We start from the raw sequence: 21,645 nt of genomic DNA on the forward strand, positions 1-21,645 counted from the left end.
CACGTGGCGAGCTGCTACTGATAGCTTATGCGGTTGGCAGGGCGAAATCGCCGTTCTTCGGCGGTTTCATCATGAAAACGGTTTGATGCACCTTTAGTAGCATTTAAACCTCTGCTCCTCCTGGCGTTCCCTCTTTACTTCCTGCCTTTCTCTTTTTTCCTTATTGCCCCAAAGAATCCTTTCGACCTTTTCTTCGCATTCTTCCATTGCTACTGCACGTTCTTTGGGAAGGGATCTTACCGCCGAGGAATGGGAATCTTTTCAGTTTCGATTTGGGTTTGTCCCTGAACATGGGGTTCAAATTCCTCTTCCTGATGCGTCGCTTTACTGTCCTCCTGAGGGCAAGATCGGCATTCCGATCGCCTTATTTGAAGCGGGTCTGCGTTTTCCTACTACAAACTTCTTTAATCTGATTATCCGTGAATATGGGTTTTCCGTGACGGAGCCGGCCCCAATTGCTATAAACAAGATAGTAGGTTTTGAACTCCTCTGCCGTGCCCTAGGCCGTCTGCCAACTGTTATGACATTCAAGTACTTCTTCAATGCTTCCACCCAGTCGGGGACTCGAACCCTTTCTATTCGGCGGGGAGTCCCTACCCTTATCCATGATAAAAAGTCCAAGAAGAACTGGCAGGAGAAGTTTCTATGGGTGAACAACGACCTTGTGGTGCTCAGCTACCCAAGGACTAAGGCGTACATTGACCGCGCTCCAACACTCTTTTGTGCTGACAAATAACTGGCTGATGTTCAAGAGAAGATCAGCATCAATAGCGAGGATTGGCTCGACTACTTCTTGGCCACTGGCGAGATGAGTGCTGCTTGGAGGGCTCGCGGGAAGATTCTCGAGTTTTTTGTCGAGAAAGAAGTTATTGCGTTTCTCCTTCTATTTTCTCTTGACCTCCTCCCCCCTTTTTATTCGGAAAAGCACATTTAAGTCGGCACTTTGGTTAACCACTGCTGTCTTTGTTTCATTGCCAGGTGTGGAGGAGGTTATTTCTTTGGAGAAATCTCTTCAAGGTTTATTTGGTGGTGATCTTGAGTGTCGCGACGTCGATCTTGTAGAGACTCTTCCACCCCTTGTTTCTGGTCGAGGAATTGAGGCTTCCGTCGGTTCGGAAAGTGCTACTGGTACCGGCGAGGATCCAGATCTTCCGGACGTTGTTGTTACTGGCGCTTCTCAGAAGGATCCTGCCCCGTCCGGGTCCCCAAGGAGTCTCCGCCACGTCAAGAGGCGTTATGCTTTCTTGGAAGCCTCTTCCGGCGGTCATGCTGAGATGGTTAGCACCGAGCCCCCTCTCTGTAAGAAGCGTAATCTGAGTTTCTTGCTTGGGGGTTCCAAGGGTTCAACCTGTGCCCCTGATGAAAGTCCTCCGAAACTGCTGGAGGGGGTACACAACAGGGAAAATGAACCGCCCAGTTCTTCAGAGAAAGATAACACCGATATGGCCAACCCTGATCCTACTGTTGGAGAAGCCAAGGCGAAGGTTGGGTCTTTGCCTTCCCAAGGTCTCATATCTACTGCTCCTGGTAAAACAGGAATTGTCCCTCCTTCTGCAGGGTCCCACTCAGGTGCTTACAAGCCATCTTGCAGTCTAACCACCAGAGACCTCGTTTCCGACCATGACACCGCTCTTGAGTGGTGTCATCATGCCTTTCCCCCAGCTACAACTGAAGCTTTATCTGTTTTGGAGGATGAGCACATGGCCGATGTTCTTCGCTATGCTGCTGTTCAAGTGTCATCTTACCTGGTTGCAACTGCTGAGCGCATTTCTGACATTGAGACTATCCAATCCCAGGAGGATAAGGTGAGTATTAAATATGTTGAATTGAAGGCCCAAGTGGCGAAAATGGAAGCCGACAAGCGTAATTGGGAGGCCCAGCAAGAGGGGTGATGTGCGCGAAGGCAAGCTAGAAAGAACAGGTGCCGAAGCTAGACGAGGAGGTGAGGCGCTTGAATGATCGCATGGGAACCCTGAGTTTGGATAATGTTGGCCTAAGCGAGCGGACGGCGGAGTTGCAGGCTGACGAAGTTGGGGAGAGCACTGCAAGAGGGTTGCTGGAGAAGGATATTTTGTGGATCCTTCGCGATAGGCTCAGTCGGGTGGTGGACAGGGTGATCGAGAGCCCCCAATATCTCCAAGGTTTGGTTCATGTGCAGGAAGCTTGCATGGCGGCTGGTGTGGTGCAGGGGAAAAGGGTTGTGAAAGAGCTGGTGGTTGCCGGAGTGTTCGATCCAGAGGCAGAGGTGGATGTAGCTACCAAGACCCTGGAGATGGAAGATGCCATGGCAACGTTTACTGAGACGGATTTTGTTGGTTATCTCCGTCTTGGAAACATGGACTTGGCCGGGCTCCGCGATATTTGTCAAGATGCTCAGAGCGATGGGTCAGGTCCCGGCCCAAGCTCTCCCCCCTGTGATGGAAATGCCCCTGCCCATAAGTAGCATTGCTTTGCCTGGTTTGTTTTGATGTAACTTCTGTGAACAATATTTTCTATTTCTTTTTTTTTTTTGTCTTTGTTGCCTTTGGTGGCAGTCCTAAAGTCCGGGAGTCTGGCGATTTGACAGTGTTCACTTTTAATTTATGGGTATGAATATTTCTTATTATCGCATACATTCTTTTGTCTGATTGCTTCGTAAATGGTTTATGTTGGCCATCACGTAGTATTTATGCAGGACGTGCTTGAATCCCTGGTCTGAGTCCCTTTACTTGTGGACTCTTTGTGTTTTACTCATGCTAGTCTTTGAGAAATTTGTTCTAATTTGCTGCTTAAACACCCTAGGTGCAGCCAAGATCATCATCTTGAGGCTCACCTGGTTATGCTTTTCTCACTAGTTGAAGATTATGAGTCTTCTACACTTATGTCACATGTTCTTTTGTACGTTTGTTATTTGCTATAGTGTGATTGATGAACATGTTTTGGGAGAAAGGTTATGAACCTTTTTTATACAAACCCACTGGCTGCCTCCTTGTATTGATTTCACTCATGTGACGTTGGATGATTAGTCCTCGTTATCACATGGTAAATGTACACATCCTCTTTATTTTACTTTTCAAGCTTGAAAATGAGGAACATCTGAATTGCTCTTTTTTTTCTAGTTTTATTGTTGGAGTGTTATAAGACTGAAAGTGATAAAGTAATTTTTGCTGGTTACATTTACATTCCAAAACTAATACACAATGCCTTTGTTAGCATTAAATATATCTGTAACACTCGTTTTAAGAATAAAAATGATGCAGGCTCTGCGCATTCCAAGTTCTTGGAATTGCACGCTGTTAAAACCACTGTCGTGCACGATTTAAATAAATAAAAGTATAAATAAGACTGCTCTTTTGCACTAACAAGTAGTACTGGTAAGCAGGGTCGGATCCTCAGGGACACGTCCTAAAGTCTTCGCCTCTTTGTGTAAGGCACAAACTAATTCTTGACAAACTAATAAAATATAAAGGGGGGGGGGGGGTTATTTCTGAAAATTTAAACTAATAGAATCGAAAATGATAAAAGAATAACTGAATTTTAAGACTGTGAAAATTCAAATAAGAGAAAACAATTTCAGTTTCGCGGTGACTCCCCTGATCATATAATTAACCTTCAACACAATATTTGACTGTCCACTTGTTTAAACTGGTACTGGAGTTCATTAACAAGCTCTAATGACCTCTATTACAAAAATTATTTAATCAAAATGAGTTCTCTGAATTAAACCTAACTTTTTACCAAATTAACCAAACAAGCTCTTGATTAACAAAGAAAAGTTGCATTAAACACAGTGTAATTTCACAGTAAAGTCTAATACCTCTCATAAGCTCGGAGGCATAAAAACTTGTTTGATCAATTCATATTAGAGTTAACCCTAAACACAGAATTAATCCAATATTTGTTACTTTTTACCAATTAATCTAGACAATTACGGATCTAAACAATTAGATAACTAGAATGATTCACAAACAATTTAAGTGGCCAACAGAAATTGAAATCAAAATCAAACATTCAATTTAACACATAATTGATCAAACTAAACAGTAATCACAGTCAAACATAGTGCCTAATGATTAATCATACGAAAAGGTTACGTCTTTGCGAAACTGAAATCTGAATTTTTATCCTGACATGGCTATAAACGAATTACAAACAGTAAAAATAGAGTCTAAACGATAAATCTTACTAAACAATGAAAAGAAATTGAATCGTATCCTTCGTATCTCCGTTCTTCACTTGAAAGTCTCTGAAAATCGCCTTAGAATCGTCAGGAATCGTCAATTAGGGTTACTAGACAAGTATGTGGCTCTATTTATACGTCCAGCTGTAAAAACGTCGTGCATGCGATCGCATAAGGACTACCTGCAATCATATGTATTACCGAAAACGCATCATGGGCCTTTTAAATGAAGTACGATACCATTTCGATGCATTTTGGCCAAGCTACGATCGCAAAGGGACAACCTGCGATCACATGAAGTGGGTTTTCTCAATTTTTGGCACGAAAAATCTCCAAAGCGAAGCTGCGACCAAACCTGCGATCGCAAGGACAAAGCTGCGATCGCATAGGGACAACATGCGATCGCATGTTGTCATTTTAGTGACTTTTTGATTGTCGTTCCTCCTTCCAATCAGTTCTTGATCATTCCTCGACATCCTTCCTTAGTCTAGACTGCTGTTAAGCTCCAAAGCATCCATTAACGCATCCCGAACTCGCGTAATCATCCATGTGCTCCAAATTACCCTGAAAAATCATAAGAAACGTGAGCAGTACGGGCATTCTACAAAATAATCACGAAACACACAATACATAATAATAATCGGGAGTTAGTTAGCATTTTATGACAAAATATCGAGGAAATCGTGCTAAAAGATGCATATAAAATGCATCTAACAAACCTCCCCAAGCTTAGACCTTACTTGCCCTCGAGTAAGGAAAGGATAACTTTTAAAATGGAATAGAGGTTTAGGGTAATAAATAAGTAACCTAGACACACTAACAACTAAAAACCATAACTAACAGAACTACATGAAATAAACAGAACAAGAAGTAAAATATGCATGCCAAAAATAAAGAAAATGAATAATGAACGAAAATAATATGAAAAAGATAAACGAAAAACTAAAACTAAAAACATGCTTCTTTTTTTTTTATACTTTTTTATATGATTAGACTTTACATCGAAAAAAGGGCTCCGATCACTAACACCAAAGCAACCATCCTGCTACCTTTCATGTATCACAGACTCCCAAAGTGAGGAAGGCCACGAAACGGTGTAACCCAATAGTCCAACCCTAGTTTTATTTAAAATTTATGCCTTAATTAGCTTTATGCGGGAAAATAACACAGTCCGGATCTCATGTCCTTAAGACTAGATAGGTAAGAATCAGAATCGACGCATCCTTAAGAACCCGGCACGACCAAATCAGCTTTCGCCGAAGCAGCAAGGGCCAACCCCCGTAGGAACCCGAGCTCTATGCTTTCACTTTTTCGAGAGCCACAAGTATCATATCACGCAGTTCTTTATTCGCCAGATATGACTTTGAAAAGACTTCTAATTTGATTGAACTTGGATTTGTAATTTCGTTTTGAACTTCAATTCTTCAATCTATTTTTGGAATTTCTTGGAATTTCTTCAATTGAGTGCTTGAAATTCTTGAATTAGGTACTAGATATGACGTTGTACCCTTTCTTCTTCTTTGACTGTGTGGATCTAATACTTAAGCTCTCTGTTACCGCGAGGTAACGCGTGTCAACAAATAGGGTCATGTTCTGTGGGTTTAGAGTTGTTGATAAAAATTCTTTTTAAACATTCAAAAGAAAATCATCCTAAAGCTATTATTACCGCCCACAAAACGTTTCAGTACGCCATTTTTTTTATTTTCTAAGGTTGGGGTCTCAAATTACAGTGTTTGGGTCCCCAAGTTATGACAGCTGGTTCTACACTTCCAATAACAATTAGGTCGCTTTGAATTTTTTTCATTTTTAATTCTCAATATACCACTTCACGGAGCTATCATATGTAAAGAGTGTCATCATCTCATATACTTTTTATTTTATTTTTTTTATTTTTTTGAAATCAAAACAAAAAGATAAATTTTTTTTTATGCAAATGCGAAATGCAACAAAACGACAATATTTTTGGAATTTTTTTTATATTTTTTTAAAGAAAACCTTTTACAAAAAGATAACAAATCCCCTCCCCAAGCTTAAAATTAAGCATTGTCCTCAATTCTTAGGGAGGAGTGGAAAACGACTACTCTGGCGAGGATGGAAAACGACGGAAGAACTCGTCGCGGAAATCGGTATAGTCCTCACGATAACGTAAGACCTTGTCACGATACCCGGAAACCTGAGTGCCATAAAGCTGATAATCGAGGTGGAGACCAATCATAGTCTGCTAAAGAGCAGCAATATCCTGGCGGATGTCAAGATAATGCTGATAAGTAAGGGGGGTTGGGGTCAGGATGAGGTGTCTGGGTGTGCTGTGGTCCGTCCTGAAAGTCAGTCTGCATGGGATCAGGCTGGCTATTAGAGAGTGGTGTGATGTCCGTGTAATCATGGTGCATAGTGGACGAAGATGGTATGTCAGAATGCACACACATGGGGGGGGGGGGCTGTTGTGACCTACATCGGCGAAGAGGTGGTGGAATGTTCGACGGAAGAACCCACGCAGTCTCGCTAATGGGGCAGCGAGGGCGATGTCATCAGGACCAGTGACCTTAAAATAATTGGACCGTCCAATCATCCATACATTCCCACCCGGAGCGGGACGTAGCATGTGCATGGCCTGAAGGTTCTGCAGGGTAAAGCGAAAGGAGTTACCCGAAAATAAGGTGTACTCTGGGGGAGACTGCTCCGTGAGGGTGCGAGCAATAACGATGATCAGACCACCACAACAAATGGCCCTGCCGGTGCGAAGGTTTATAACTCTGTGGAATCTTTTGATGATTAAATCCCCAAAATAAGGGCGATACGATCCGGTGACCATGCACCATAAAATAAAAAGCTCGACTTTGGTGGTCTTAACCTGCGAGTAAATAATGTTGCAAATAATTTTCAAAGCGATTTTTAGAACATGATGGACAATGCTGGTGTGAACAAATTGGGACGACTCGTAATAGTCCAATCCTGTAATGGAATGCCAAAAATCGTGCACGTCGAAAGCAGGGCAGGCTGAGATAAGTTGGTGATGGGTGTATGAAAAAAGGTACACAATTGGTCAATGTGGATAGAGTGAGGGGTGCTAAAAATGCTAAAAGAAAATTTTCCCTCCTGGTTAACTTCACTCAATGTAGCTAAAAACTCTCTAGTCAGTAAAGAACAAGTACCAAAATCTGTAGCTAAAATACGCGCCCAGCCAATATTGGCGAAGAGAGCACGAACACCATCGTAAATATAGAGTTCCCGCATTAATGTGCGGCTGGGGGAACAGACTTGTAGTAGAATCTCTCGTTCATGAAGTTGCTGAAAACAGTCTAATGCAGCCTGCGAGCCTAAATCTAAGGTCACATTGTCCGCCTGAATAATGTATGACGGGTCCGGAGTGTCAACATTTCTGCGTGAACGGGAAGGTCTAGGAGGCATTTTTCAGGTCAAAAACTGGGACAAGTCAGGTACAATTTCTAGATAAACAATTATCAAGCAAAAGTAATTTTTTTCTAACTACTCCCACAGCGGATACGCAAGCCCGCACAAATATATAATAGAAACAAAATAGTTCAGTTTCAGAACGAATATACTTGATTGCGCGCTGAACAACAATATATTTTTCGCGTCTGAAAAATTTTCGAGTTTTGAAATTCCGTCCGGATGAACCTCTTCTAAATTGTGTTCGGAGCAAACGTTTCAAATTTTCAGGACCTGCGGAGTGCTTACGGAGTGTAGATCTGAAAAACAAACTCGCAAAAATTCAAATTTCAAAATGAAGAAAACTAGATTTTTGGAGAATTTCCACCGTAGAATCATGATTTCGTTACCGTAGAGATGTAGAAGTAAAATAGAAGAGATTGATACCTTGTTTGCTTGATTTGGAGGAAAAACGAGTGATTTGTGTGACTTTTGATGAGAGAAATCGAAAAAACTGGAACTTAGAGAGAGTTTTTGAGTTGTGGTGTGTGTCAAATGAGGCTACGAGTGGTATTCATAGAAAAAACACAACCTGCAATCGCATAGGGACAACCTGCGATCGCAGCTTCTTATTTTTTTTTTCAAAAAATAACGTTTTAAGCATTAACGAAGCTTGTGGCGTAAATTACTCAAAACATGCGATCGCATGTATGCAACCTGCGATCGCAACTTTTATAAAAGTTGCTTGATTCATTATAAAATGGTTCGAGGATGTAATATTGTAAAAAAAAATCAAAACATGTGATCGCATAGGGACGACCTGCGATCGCATAGACTCTAATTTTGTCAAATATCGGCTCAAAAAATCCTCGATGACCTCCTGCGACCAAAAAAACATAAGATGCGATCGTAAGGGTTGGACCTGTGATCACATGTACCACAAAGTTAATTTTGTTCAAAAAATTTCAAATTCTCTCAGTTCCTTTTTGTACGAAAAACACGATTTAATTAAAAAGAGATGGCCTAAGTAACTAAAAACACACAAAAAGTGAAAATAAGTTGCAAAACGAAAACCAAAAACAAACGCCAGGGTTGCCTCCCGGTAAGCTGCCCGTTTTTACTGTCGTTGGCTCGACATTGTTACTTGGTTTCCTCAATTGCGGTAGGACTTCCTCATTCGTAACTTGAAACCTTTCATAAAATGGTTTGAGATGATGACCATTAACCTTAAAAATCTTTCTTGTTTGTTCACTCTTTATTTCAATGGTGCCATGACCAAACACGTTAGTAACAACAAAAGGTCCCACCCAACGAGACCTTAATTTACTGGAAATAAGTTTGAAACAAGAATGATATAAGAGTACCTTTTGACCAACAGTGCATACCTTTCGCGAGATCATTTTATCGTGGAAAGCTTTTTTCTTCTCCTTATAAATTGCTTCATTCTCGTAAGCATCGTTCCGAATTTCTTCTAAATCCTGGATATCTAACATTCTCTTCTTCCCAACCTCATTCATGCTCAAGTTAAAATTTTTGACGGCCCAAATATGCTCGATGCTCCAATTCAACCAGTAATCGACAAGGTTTGCCAAAAACAATTCGATATGGACATACCGATAGAAGTCTTGTATGATGTCTAGTGAGCCCATAACGTGTCATCCAATCGAATGCTCCAATCTTTCTTGACCGGATTAATGGTTTTCTCTATAATGCCCTTGATCTGTCTGTTTGAAGCTTCTGCCTGCCCGTTCGTTTGCGGGTGATATAATATGGATACCCGATGTGTGACACCATATTTCTTGAGGACGGCTTCAAGGGTGCGGTTGCAGATTTGCATACCCCGATCACTAATAATGGCTTTCGGTGTCCCAAACCTAGAGAATATGTTTGTCTTGACAAAATCAACTACAACCTTGGGATCGTCTGTTCGTGTAGCTTTTACCTCGACCCATTTAGACACGTAATCCATAGCAAGTAAAATATACACAAACCCAAAAGATGACGGAAACAGGCCCCTGAAATCTATACCCCAAACGTCAAAGATTTCACATACCAAAATTGGAGTAAGTGGCATCTGATTCCGATATGTTAGAGACTCAGTTATTTGACACCTTTCACAAGTTTTGAAAAACAAAAAGGAGTCGCGGAAAATAAGAGGCCAATAAAGACCGCTGTCCAAGACCTTGCGTGCGGTTCATTGTGGACCATAATGCCCTCCACAAGCTTCTGAATGACAGAAATTCAGAATTGACTTGACTTCATCTTGGGGCACACATCTTCTAATCACCTGATCAGCGCAGTGTTTCCATAAATACGGCTCGTCTCAGACATATCTTTTCTCCTCCTTCTTTATTTTATCTTTCTGGGCTCGGGTGAGATCTGAAGGGAGTTCTCTCGAGACCAAGTAGTTCACTATATCAGCAAACCAAGGAGGAATCTGAACAACGAATAAATGCTTGTCAGGGAAGGTTTCACAAATCAGTGTCAGGTCTTCAGGTGGGGTGAGTCGGCTCAGATGATCAGCTACCAAATTTTCTCTCCCACTTTTGTCCTGATCTTTATATCAAATTCCTGTAGCAGCAAAATCCATCTGATCAACCTTGGCTCTGAGTCTTTTTTGGCAAGAAGGTACCAAATAGCTGCATGATTAGAAAAGATTATGATGGAAACGCCTGTACGCGAAAGGTAGCGGGTGCGTTGCAGAGTCCAAAGGGCATACGCATGTACGCGAATATCCGGAATGGGCAGGTGAAGGTAGTCTTCTCCTGATCTTCTGGAGCAACTGGAATCTGATGGAAACTTGAGAATCCATCCAAACAGCAGTAGTGGGATTTTACAGCAAGCTTCTCCGGCATCTGATCTCTGAATGGGAGAGGAAAATGATCTTTCCAGGTGGCTGCGTTCAATTTTCTGTAATCGATATGAATCTGATTCGGAACCAGTTCTCCTTCTCTGTTCTCTACCACTGTCACTCCAGCCTTTTTTGGTACGGCCTGGACTGGGCTGAAAAATTTGCTGTCAGATATTGGGTATATCTGATGGGTTTTAGTATACTACAACATCCTATGGTGCACATACAACCCTAAATGCTTTGGATCTATGTTTTCTCTAATTATACATGCAATATTGTTTCCAAAGCATTAAGCCTACAACTAGCATACAAATGACATAATCAACATAAAAGAGAGTTATAGAATTACCTCTTTGTTGTAGCTTGTAAAACTTCTTGAGTTTGGCCCTTAAGAACTTAGTGCCCCAAGTGTTGCACCTCAAATGGAATCACAACACACCTTTGGAAAAAGGATGACTTTTGAGAGAATATTCTTGCATCTCAAATCGGCTCATGGAACTCCAAGGATCACTAGTGTGTCATTTTGGATGCTAAGGGGCTTCTTATATAGTGTGGCAAGATTAGGGTTAGCACCATGTAAACCCTAATGCTCATGAGTCTTCATATTACCTAGGATCCATGGGTTAAACCTCCATGGACTATCCATGGACTACCATATTGGTTTAGCCCATCCTAAATAACAATTGGCCCACACTATAAGAATCATTGATTTACCAAATCAATCCCCATATATTTAATTAGTCTCTTTTGATCACAAAATTAACTCCAAATTAATTCTTGATCAATACTAATTAAATCATATGATTTTATATTAATATATGAGAACTTATAATATATTAACAAATAATAAATAACCTCTTCTCAAAAGTCCATCCTATCAAATTGTCCTGGTGATATGCAACCCAAATTGACCATGCTACTCTCGGGTCAAGTACATACCAATTATAGTTATGAGCTTAGACACCTAATCCAATAGTCTCCCACTTGGATAAGTCTAATAACTATTATTGCAAGTACGACTCCAAAATCCCGACTAGCAATCGTAGCTCTTAAAAGTCGTTGTCGAACTCTGACCTAGTCAATGACGCGTCCATTAGATAAGGGATCATATATTCCTCCATTCTAGATATCGTATGGACTGATACATGGATTTTAATCATTCTCCCTGTCCATCTATTGTTTCCCGATTTCCGATTTATTACGACCGACTAATTGAACAAATCAAATCAGTCCACGCTTGGCCAAACACTTCGGGTTTGTCATCACTAAATCATCGAGGATCCCACAGATATCGCTTTTAACCACATGGGGTAAAAGGAATGGATAAACTTCCACTCAAATGCTTTCTTGTAATTACTAATCAAATTACACCCAACAATATGTTTTATAACACCAAGTTACTGGTGCGTTTACATATGTCAATGTGCAACCGACTTGCAACTACAACTCACACGTCTTGGTTTCAAGAATATAAGATATTATCGTCTCATAATCACTCGTGATAAAATTCATGAAGTGATTCAGATGAGTGTGGGTTGAATCCAATACTCGAATCTTATTTCAGGAGTACTCATGAACACTGCAGCTATGTCTAAAACACCTAGACAAACTACAGACCCATTCATGACAGTCTTGCCTCAATACCTACTTCCAAATTATGATCGAATGTGGATGGTTTGAATAACCTAGTTATTCGGGAAGTCAAAACATGCAAAGTGAAACACAAGAATAATACTAATCCTATATGGCCCCAAAACTTTTGAGTGCCATATTGATTACTCATTATTTATTGTATAATGTTTCGATTTATCAACTTAATACTTGAATTAAAACAATAGCTATGCCATGCTCCAAGCATGCACACTGTGTTTGTCTATGGTCCTGACTTTGTGAAATAGATCAATAGACAACATTTCAATGATGCTCATTTCACAATTCCAAATCTTTATTTCAAGTGTAAGAATTTCAAATTCTTGTCACTGCTAGGAAGTGTTAGATTCTAAACTATCATGCAATGATTCTTCTGTAATGTCTAGGTACCAAAAGTCACAGAGACTTGACCAACGATATTAAAAAATATTCCTTTGGAGATTGTTACAAGACAATTCCATGGAAAAGAAGTCTCAAATTCAAAGTACATTCCTTTGAACATCCTTCTTGGATAAAAGTTTCTAACTTTCTCATCTATTCTTAAACCCCTAATATGGAAACATTCCATATTTTCCATACGACAACTCATTATTAATAGACTCCTGTCTATTCATAATAATGTAAATATGGTTCATCCATTGCTATACTTCCAACTGTCCTTAAGCGGCCAATCCTTGGCTAAACTTCGATTTTCCTTAACAGTGTTTAACCACTTTAGTCATATCCAGTTTCTATTCATTTTTCCCTCTTAATGCCCTAGGCATTTGGAAAATTAGAACACGAGAATATTATAGCGTATGCAATCGATCCTATAACCGAAGCATATGGGATGCGATTCATAATGTCTAACATAAAGACATGATACTTGATCAGCCTTTTGCTATAATATTTCTATTTGCCATGTTCTCATAATTCGAATTATGAAGAGGGATGTCGTAATCATAATCAAATTTTGAGAATGCAATTAACATTTCCATATATGGAATTTCCTTATGTTGGACCATTCCAACATAACATTCATATATATTTGACTAAATTTGATTAAAAACTCAATCTAAGCTTTTAGATTTTGAAATGAAGTATAATTTCCTATCCCTTAATTATAGCCAAAACAACTTTTCAAACCGTGCAACTTTGCGATTTGAAACTTTTGTTTTCTATAATTAACATTGCTAACTTACAACACTTACCATAATAATTATGCTCCCACTAGCATAATAATTATTATCTTACTAGCATAACGCTTATGCTCCCACTAGCTTTGACATGAACCCAGAAATCAGCTGGACTTCTAGAAATCAATACTTATTGACTTTCATTACCAAAGTTCAGATTTCTGTTACGAGATGCTTCGATAAGACTTTATCTAGGCTTCTCAAAATCATACACCTTTCCTTAGATAGCTTCCATGTGTTTCTTAACTATTCAGAACTTACGACAATAAGCTCCAAATGCTTAGACCCTTTTTCCATTTCTCACAATTTGAACTATGAAGAGGGATGATGTAATCATAATCGGATTTGAGAATGCAAATATCACAATTGCTAACTCCATAAAATCTACTCAGTGAAAGCGTTTCCTCACAATCATTTTCATGAATTGGAGAGAAACCTTATGACACTTAGATTTTATGGTGTATGTGTTCCTATCCATGTGAATTTGTCATAACCATAATCACAAGATACGGTTAGTGACAAATCCAAACCCATATGGACTACACTTGTTCAATCTTAATTTCTTGCCACCTGGCAGCACAAGAGCCTACCATTGCTTCCATTTAATTTCTTAATTTCTTGCCACCTGGCAGCACAAGGGCCTACTAAACTTGTTCAATCACAAGACACAGTTAGTGATAAATCCAAACCCATATCGACTAAACTTGTTCAATCCATGTGAATTTGTGTTCCTATCCATGAGTCTAAGACTTGTTTTTGGAACGAAGTATGACTCATCTTCTAGATTTAACCACTTCAACAATTTACGATTCCTCTTCTTAGCCATACAAATGGACTAAGATGTCCTTAGAGGATCAATTGTGATATGGTTTCATAATCACTAAGATAATCATAAAACATGATACTAAAGTACTCTCCCATCCTTTCAGATTGGATAAACTTTTATCTTTCTGCCTAATTTGATTATTCTTATTCGTTCTGCTACACATTGAAACTTTTTCAACGATTCAGAAATATACTTAATCTTGTAAGCATAACCATATTTACTAAACTTTCATAAATCATGACAAATAGTCTTATCGCTCTTTGTGGTGGACCTGACCAGCACATAACCAAGTGTACCCGATCGCCTATTCCTTTACTTGACTCACATATACATGTGAACAAGGAATTAGTCTTAATTTCCCAAAGATGAAGTTCTCATTCATCACACAATACAAGTTGCATGATTCCAAGTTTCTATCCAACTGAAACTTGGGTGATGAGAATCTTTCCTTATTTGGTAAATTATGGCACTACCACAAACGAAAGAATCAAATCCATTTTCCAATATTGCTATCAATGGAAACATATAAACAACAATTTTCACCAATGCCATTGTAAGGAAACTTAAAAAGTAAGATAAATTTCAAAATTTTTCTTTATTTATAAAAAATTGCGGAAAAATTTTCCTTACAATGAAAATACATATGAAAACTATGTTGTTATCCATTCCTAAGAAATCTATCATAACTCTTAAGCAGCAGCTCAAAATTCTGATCATCAGGCCATGCAATCGAAATCCATCTCTTCGCGATCAGAATCAGCTTACTCTTCCTTTAAGCTTCCTTTTTTTACTTCGATCCTTCAAAACATCAAAATGTAATTACATTACATCATGTATTAAGAATCTCCAAATAGGAACTTAATAGAGTTAGATAGTGGACTTACGTGAAGTAGAGTCAGATATTTTGACTTTACCATCCTTGGATCTTTTAGGTAAATATGGCAGCTTCGCAACCAATGCCTCTTTTTTGGCAACAAAAACATATGGACTCTTTGGGAATGGTACACGGGACTATCACAGACTTAGCCTTTCTCTTTACCATTCTGTCAAGTGACTTGACCATGGCCGATCCCTTTCCAATGGCAAGAGAAAGCTTTTCTAGACTTCCAATGTTCCCATTGTCAATGTCCATGGAAGTTTGGGAAGTAGATCTTCCAATAAAATTTGTTTTACTAATGCGCCAAATCATTTCTGATTCAGCAGAAACAAGCAAATATGTTAGATCAATAAGGCTCATGTCGTGATCTACCATATATTAGTCATTAAAGAACCCGCTATATGACTTAGGAAGTGACTGAAGAAACCAGTCACAGCCAACTTCCTTGAGACTTCAACACCCAACTTTCCCAGCCTGTCAATATGTAACTTCATCTCCAAGACGTGAGCACATATAGCCTTTCCTTCCTGCTAATAGGGCTTTGAGTGACCTTGAACTTGTATGTTAGGGAGAATTATTGGAGGAGGTGGAGGAAGTGAAGTTCCACTACAGCACAAAGAAGGGATTAATCTTTCACCTTGATTGTCTTGTGGAATATCATCTTCATGAGGAAAGATTTTTCCAAAAGATTTGGGAAGACCATAGTTGTCTGACTTAGACATCTATAATGGGAGAAATTCAAGATAGTTGATTTAAGTCCTTAATATAACACCCAACATGAAATATTAAGGCTAGGACCCAACACAATATTTTACAATTTGGAAGAGGGATGCCGTAATCCAATTGCAAAATATTTGATGGTAGGTAAATGATGATTTAGCAATTTCCACCATGAAAAACGAAATTAATTATTAAGTTTTAAATGGATTGAAATTCCTAGATCCTTTGAGATTCATTGAAATTTTCAATGGCATGTTTAAATCTCGATTGTGCCCTTCAAGTTTGTGATTGGGATGCCGAGGATCACAAACAAGGTGTGAATAACCATGCAAATTAGCTTGGTACTCTCAATGTTACAAATCACCTAATCAATGTGCCGGTTAACCACACAAGCTCCATTGATCTATGATTAACATCAAGCTACCCTTTGTCACGCACTGTCAGCCCCAGATTAGTGTGTCGGTTAACCATACACACTCCACTAACGACTTAACAAGGTGCAAAGTGCAATTTCATGGGTTAGCACCAAATTCACATTTTTCCTAAGTAACTAAGATTGGGAATTTATAAGTGTTTAGTTACTTGGTATTTTCATTATACTTTTAATGAGAATTAATGACATATCCTACCCGTTCGGCTAACGACCCTCCACCAGTCAAGGAAGCGGTGGGTGAGAGTGGACACCGATTAAACTGCCATTTTATAGGTAGTAACCTTATACCCCCTTATAGACCGGCTTCGTAAATGAGGCATACTAACGGTAAGACTGACTTGTCTTATACATATATATAAATATTAAACCTATAATATTATAATAGTATAAGGGTTGAATTTTAACTTTTAAAACTCTAGGGTTTGGAACTAAAGTATTCAAAAGTGAAACTTTACAAATTCCAAAACTTGAGGACAAGTTTTGAAACTTGTCAAAACTTTTCATTTCTCTAACTTATGAGTTTAATGAGGTTTTTATGAAAAACTTTTCACGTTCCACAACTTGAGGACAAGTTATGGAAGACTTTTAAAACCATTTAAGATGACTTTTAAAATGAGACTCTTGAAATTTCATAACTTGAGGACAAGTTATGGAGTTCATAAAAAAAACATTTATGAAAAACTTTTCGTTTTCCATAACTTGAGGCCAAGATATGGAATTCATAAAAGACATTTAGATCAAATATTTCAATTAACACAATAATCAAATAATTTTTCTATGATCTAGATTAAACTCATAAGTCAAGATAATTCACATCAACTATTTACAAGAAATTAGGCTATCATATAAACTAATACAAATCTTGAAACTATGACAATTATCTTTTAATTGGACAAGCATGATCATTACCTTATGAAAAAACACATTTCATGGTTCAAAAAATAGTTTGGGGTAATGATCCTAATCCAATTTCTGGCCAAAAGTCGAAAATCTGCCTACTGGAGCACCAAATCGGCGAGTACATGAACTGGACTCGTCGAGTTGGCCATTTACTGAAGGGACTCGGCGAGTCACCCAGTGGACTCGGCGAGTTCACTGGGCAGAAGGCAGAAAATTAGATTTTTCACTTTGAAAACCTATAAACATCAAGTATAATAGAAAACAACCCTAAACTCTGATACCACTAATGGGTTTTAGTATACTACAACATCCTATGGTGAACATACAACCCTAAATGCTTTGCATCTATGTTTTCTCTAATTATACATGTAATATTGTTTCCAAAGCATTAAGCCTACAACTAGCATACAAAATAATATAATCAACATAAAAGAGAGTTATAGAATTACCTCTTTGTTGTAGCTTGTAGAACTTCTTGAGTTTGGCCTTTAAGAACTTAGTGCTCCAAATGTTGCACCTCAAATGGAATCACAACACACCTAGAACAAAGGATGACTTTTGAGAGAGTATCCTAACACCAAAATCGGCTCAATGATCTCCAAGAACACTAGGGTGCCATTTTTGATACTAAGGGACTTCTTATATAGTATGACATGATTAGGGTTACACCATGTAAACCCTGATGGTCATGACCTTCCATATTCCTTAGGCTCCATGGGATCAACATCCTATCTACTATGTAAGTAAAAGTCTCCTGGATCCTGAGACCAGATACTCTCATCTCGAAAAATTAATTCTTGCCTTAGTAACCACTTCTACTAAACTAATACATTATTTTGAAACACATACTTGATGGGCTTTAGTATACTACAACATCCTATGGTGCACATACAACCCTAAATGCTTTAGATCTATGTTTTCTCTAATTATACATGCAATATTGTTTCCAAAGCATTAAGCCTACAACTAGCATACAAATGACATAATCAACATAAAAGAGAGTTATAGAATTACCTCTTTGTTGTAGCTTGTAGAACTTCTTGAGTTTGGCCTTTAAGAACTTAGTGCCCGAAGTGTTGCACCTCAAATGGAATCACAACACAACTTTTGGATAAAGGATGAATTTTGAGAGAATATTCTTGCACCTCAAATCAGCTCATGGAACTCCAAGGACCACTAGTGTGTCATTTTGGATGCTAAGGGGCTTCTTATATAGTGTGTCAAGATTAGGGTTAGCACCATGTAAACCCTAATGCTCATGACTCTTCATATTACCTAGGATCCATGGGTTAAATCTCTGTGGACTACCATATTGGTTTAGCCCATCCTAAATAACAATTGGCCCACACTATAAGAATCATTGATTTACCAAATCAATCCCCATATATTTAATTAGTCTCTTTTGATCACAAAATTAATTCAAATTAATTCTTGATCAATACTAATTAAATCATATGATTTCATATTAATATATTAGAACTTATAATATATTAACAAATCATAAATAACCTATTCTCAAAAGTCCATCCTATCAAATTGTCCTAGTGATATGCAACCCAAATGGACCATGCCATCTCGGGTCAAGTACATCCCAATTATAGTTATGGGCTTAGACACCTAATCCAACAATATCATCCCAGCATCCAATAACTTCATAACTTCTTTTTTAACAACCTCCATCATTGGTGGGTTTAATCTGCATTGGGCTTCTCGCGATGGATTATAATATTCTTCCATCAAAATTTTATGCATGCAGAGAGATGGGTTGAGTCCTTTGATGTCTGTGATAGTCCATCCAATCATGCTTTTATACTCCTTCAAAACAATGATCAGTTCCAACTCTTCTTTTTCTGACAACTTGTTGGAGATGATGACTGTAAGTGTTTCTTTTTATCCAAGATATGTGTATTTCAGATGTTTTGGGAGTGTATTCATCTCCAAGATGGGTGCTTGCACTACGGAGGGAAAAGTTTGAAGTTAGAAACTGGTAATTTAAGAGTTTGGGTACCATACCTCAACTTTCTTTGCTGGTCCATGTGAGCTGCCATCTTTTGTACTTCTCTGTCAACCACATACTTTTCTGATAAATCTTGAACTTCATTAATAGACATATTTTTGTGAAGCACTAATGCTAGTGACTCACGGTTAGCAATTTCAAAATATTCTACAGATAATGGTTCAATTACATCAATAAAATTAAGGGCTGAAACATCATCTGGATAACGCATGGTGTCATAAATATTGAAGTTGACAACTTCACCATCAAATTCCATTGAAAGGGTACCATCATAAACATCTATTTTGGTTCTGGAAGTTTTTAAAAATGGTCTCCCCAAAAGAATGGAACCTGAATTTGGTGAGTCATCATCTCCCATATCTAATACAATGAAATCAGTTGGGAATATAACTTCATTCACTTGAACCAAAACGTCTTCCAGCACACCTTTTGGGTGTACCAGAGAACGATCAGCCAATCGAATAATAACTCATGTTCTTTTTAGTGGCCCTACCTCGATGGTTTTAAAAAGTAAGTATGGCAAAACATTTATAGAAACTCCTAAGTCCAACATGGATCGTGGCACTGAAAGGTTCCCCAACTTGCAAGGAAAAGTAAATAATCTTGGGTCCTTGTACTTTGGGGGCAGCCTTTTCTGTAAAACAGCTGAAACATTCTCACTTACTTTAACTGTTTCGTTTCCTTTTAATTTTCTTTTTGAAGTGCATAATTCTTTCAAAAAATTTGCGTATCGGGGTAGCTGTTTAATAGCATCAAAGGGGAATATTTACCTCAACCTTTCTGAAAAAGTCCATGATATCTTTGTCTTCCTTTTCTTTTTTCGTGTTTTTCAGTCTTGAGGGAAAAGGTGGAGGAGTGATTTTTACCTCAGCTTTAGCAGGTCTATCCTTTTTCTGCACCTCTTCAGTTGCCTCATATTCTTACTCAACCACGATCTCTTATTCCTCATCTTCTTGCTGATCTGGTCCTTTGTAGTTTTTACCACTTCTGAGGGTGACAGCACAAGCATTATGCTTCGGGTTTTTCTTAGTCTGAGATGGGAATTTTCCTTGTGTTTGTGCTTCCAGTTTGCTCATAGAGTTCGCGAGTTGTGATACCTGCTGCTCCAGATTTTTGATGTTAGACTTAGTTTCATTCTGAAAAGCTTGGTCACTGGTAGCAAGACTTTTAACAATGTCTTCCAAAGACATGCTGGAACTACTAGCTTGTAACTGAACAGGTGGTTGCTGAAAGTTGCCTTGATGCTGATTCTGCTGAAAAGGTTGTTGAAATCCGGTTGGAGCCTGGCATTGATTTCTTTGCTGAAAGTTCTGTGGAGGCCTTGGCTGGAAATTGTTATTTTGAGGTCCTCCCCAAGCTTGGTTGTTGCGATGCTGATCAAATGGCATTTGTTGAAATCCTCCCATAGCTTGAACAGATGCATTGTCTTCTTAAAGTAGTGGGCACATATCTATTGGGTGCCCAGTTTTGCAGCAGATCCCACAAGGTTTGACTTTTGGTTCAATACCTTTTCCTTTAGTCAACAGAAGGACAACCTTAGTCAATTCTGAAATCTGAGATTCCAGGTGGGCATTACTCATTTCTTTGACTCCTCTTAGCTAGTTCGGGTACCTCTCTTCTTCAGTTGATGAATGCTTTGATTCATCGGCTAGCTTTTCCATCAATGTCCGGATCTCTGTTGGTGTCATGTCTGAAAGTGACCCTCCACTTGATGCATTTATAAGTTACCTCTCCATGGGTATCAAGCCTTCGCAGAAACACTGGTATAGCTGATAATCACTAATGTCATGTTGAGGGCATCGGACCAGCAACTTTTTGAACTGCTCCCAATAAGTATGGAGAGCCTCTCTTTTGCCTTGCTTTATACTGAGAATCTCTCTGAGCAGATTCGACACTTTCGCCTCAGGAAAATATTTCTCTAGAAAACGTTTGGTGAGTTCATTCCATCTTGTTATTGAAAAAGATGGGAGGTCATATAACCACTCTCTTGCTGCATCTTGAACTGAGAGAGAAAACACCCTTAGTTTGATTTGGTCTTTAGTAACTACATGGGGTTTCATTCCAGAACAGACGACATGGTATTCCTTGAGAAATTTGTGAGGGTCTTCATTCTCAAGGCCTTGGAATGGGGGCAACAGATGGATTAAACCGGATTTGAGCTCAAAGTTCTGAGCTTCTGGAAAGGTGATACACAGAGGTTTCTGGGTAACCTCTTGTGTTGCCCACTCGCGAAGAGTCTTTTCAGCATCGTCTCCGTTTTCGCTCATGATGATTTCTGTTTCGGTTTTAGAAGAGTCTGTGGGTTCGGATTCTTCTAAAGATGATTACGAGTATGTTTTAAAGGGGCTGTTAACGGGTGAGGTAGGTGGTGCTTATGGAAAAGGTTGAAATGAGGCTTCAGGTTCGTTCCACAAGGGAGTGCCTTGTGGTGTAGGTGTTTTATAGTGTGATGGGGGAGGGGAGAATGAGGTTCTCGCTTGCTGCTTCCGAAGTTGTGCTTCCTTCTTTAGCTTCCTAGCAGTCTTCTCAATATCTAGATCAAAAATTAGATCACCTGTATGTGAAGATCTTGGCATAAAATTATTAGTGTTTACCGTGTCCCCGGCAACGACGCCAATTTGTTAAAACCGATGTCGTGCACGATTTA

General features: G+C 38.9%; 2 protein-coding genes across 2 annotated transcripts; both read right to left on the reverse strand.

The window, feature by feature from the left end:
* Positions 1–8,553: 8,553 nt before the first annotated feature.
* LOC145121824 (uncharacterized) lies at positions 8,554–9,066 on the reverse strand. The gene is made up of 2 exons (XM_079057523.1): positions 8,671–9,066; positions 8,554–8,580 (listed from the first exon to the last, which is right to left on the reverse strand). Exons 1-2 carry the CDS (start codon positions 9,064–9,066, stop codon positions 8,554–8,556), a joined length of 423 nt encoding a protein of 140 aa, XP_078913649.1.
* Positions 9,067–9,185: 119 nt separating this feature from the next.
* Positions 9,186–19,356, reverse strand: LOC145121825 (uncharacterized). The gene is made up of 3 exons (XM_079057524.1): positions 18,995–19,356; positions 10,269–10,564; positions 9,186–9,571 (listed from the first exon to the last, which is right to left on the reverse strand). The coding sequence occupies exons 1-3, from the start codon at positions 19,354–19,356 to the stop codon at positions 9,186–9,188; spliced, it is 1,044 nt and encodes a 347-aa protein (XP_078913650.1).
* Between the last annotated feature and the right edge of the window lie 2,289 nt (positions 19,357–21,645).

Source organism: Lactuca virosa, chromosome 6 (assembly GCF_052849685.1).
Source record: "Lactuca virosa cultivar CGN04683 chromosome 6, Lactuca_virosa_CGN04683_v6, whole genome shotgun sequence".
Lineage (NCBI taxonomy): Eukaryota > Viridiplantae > Streptophyta > Magnoliopsida > Asterales > Asteraceae > Lactuca > Lactuca virosa.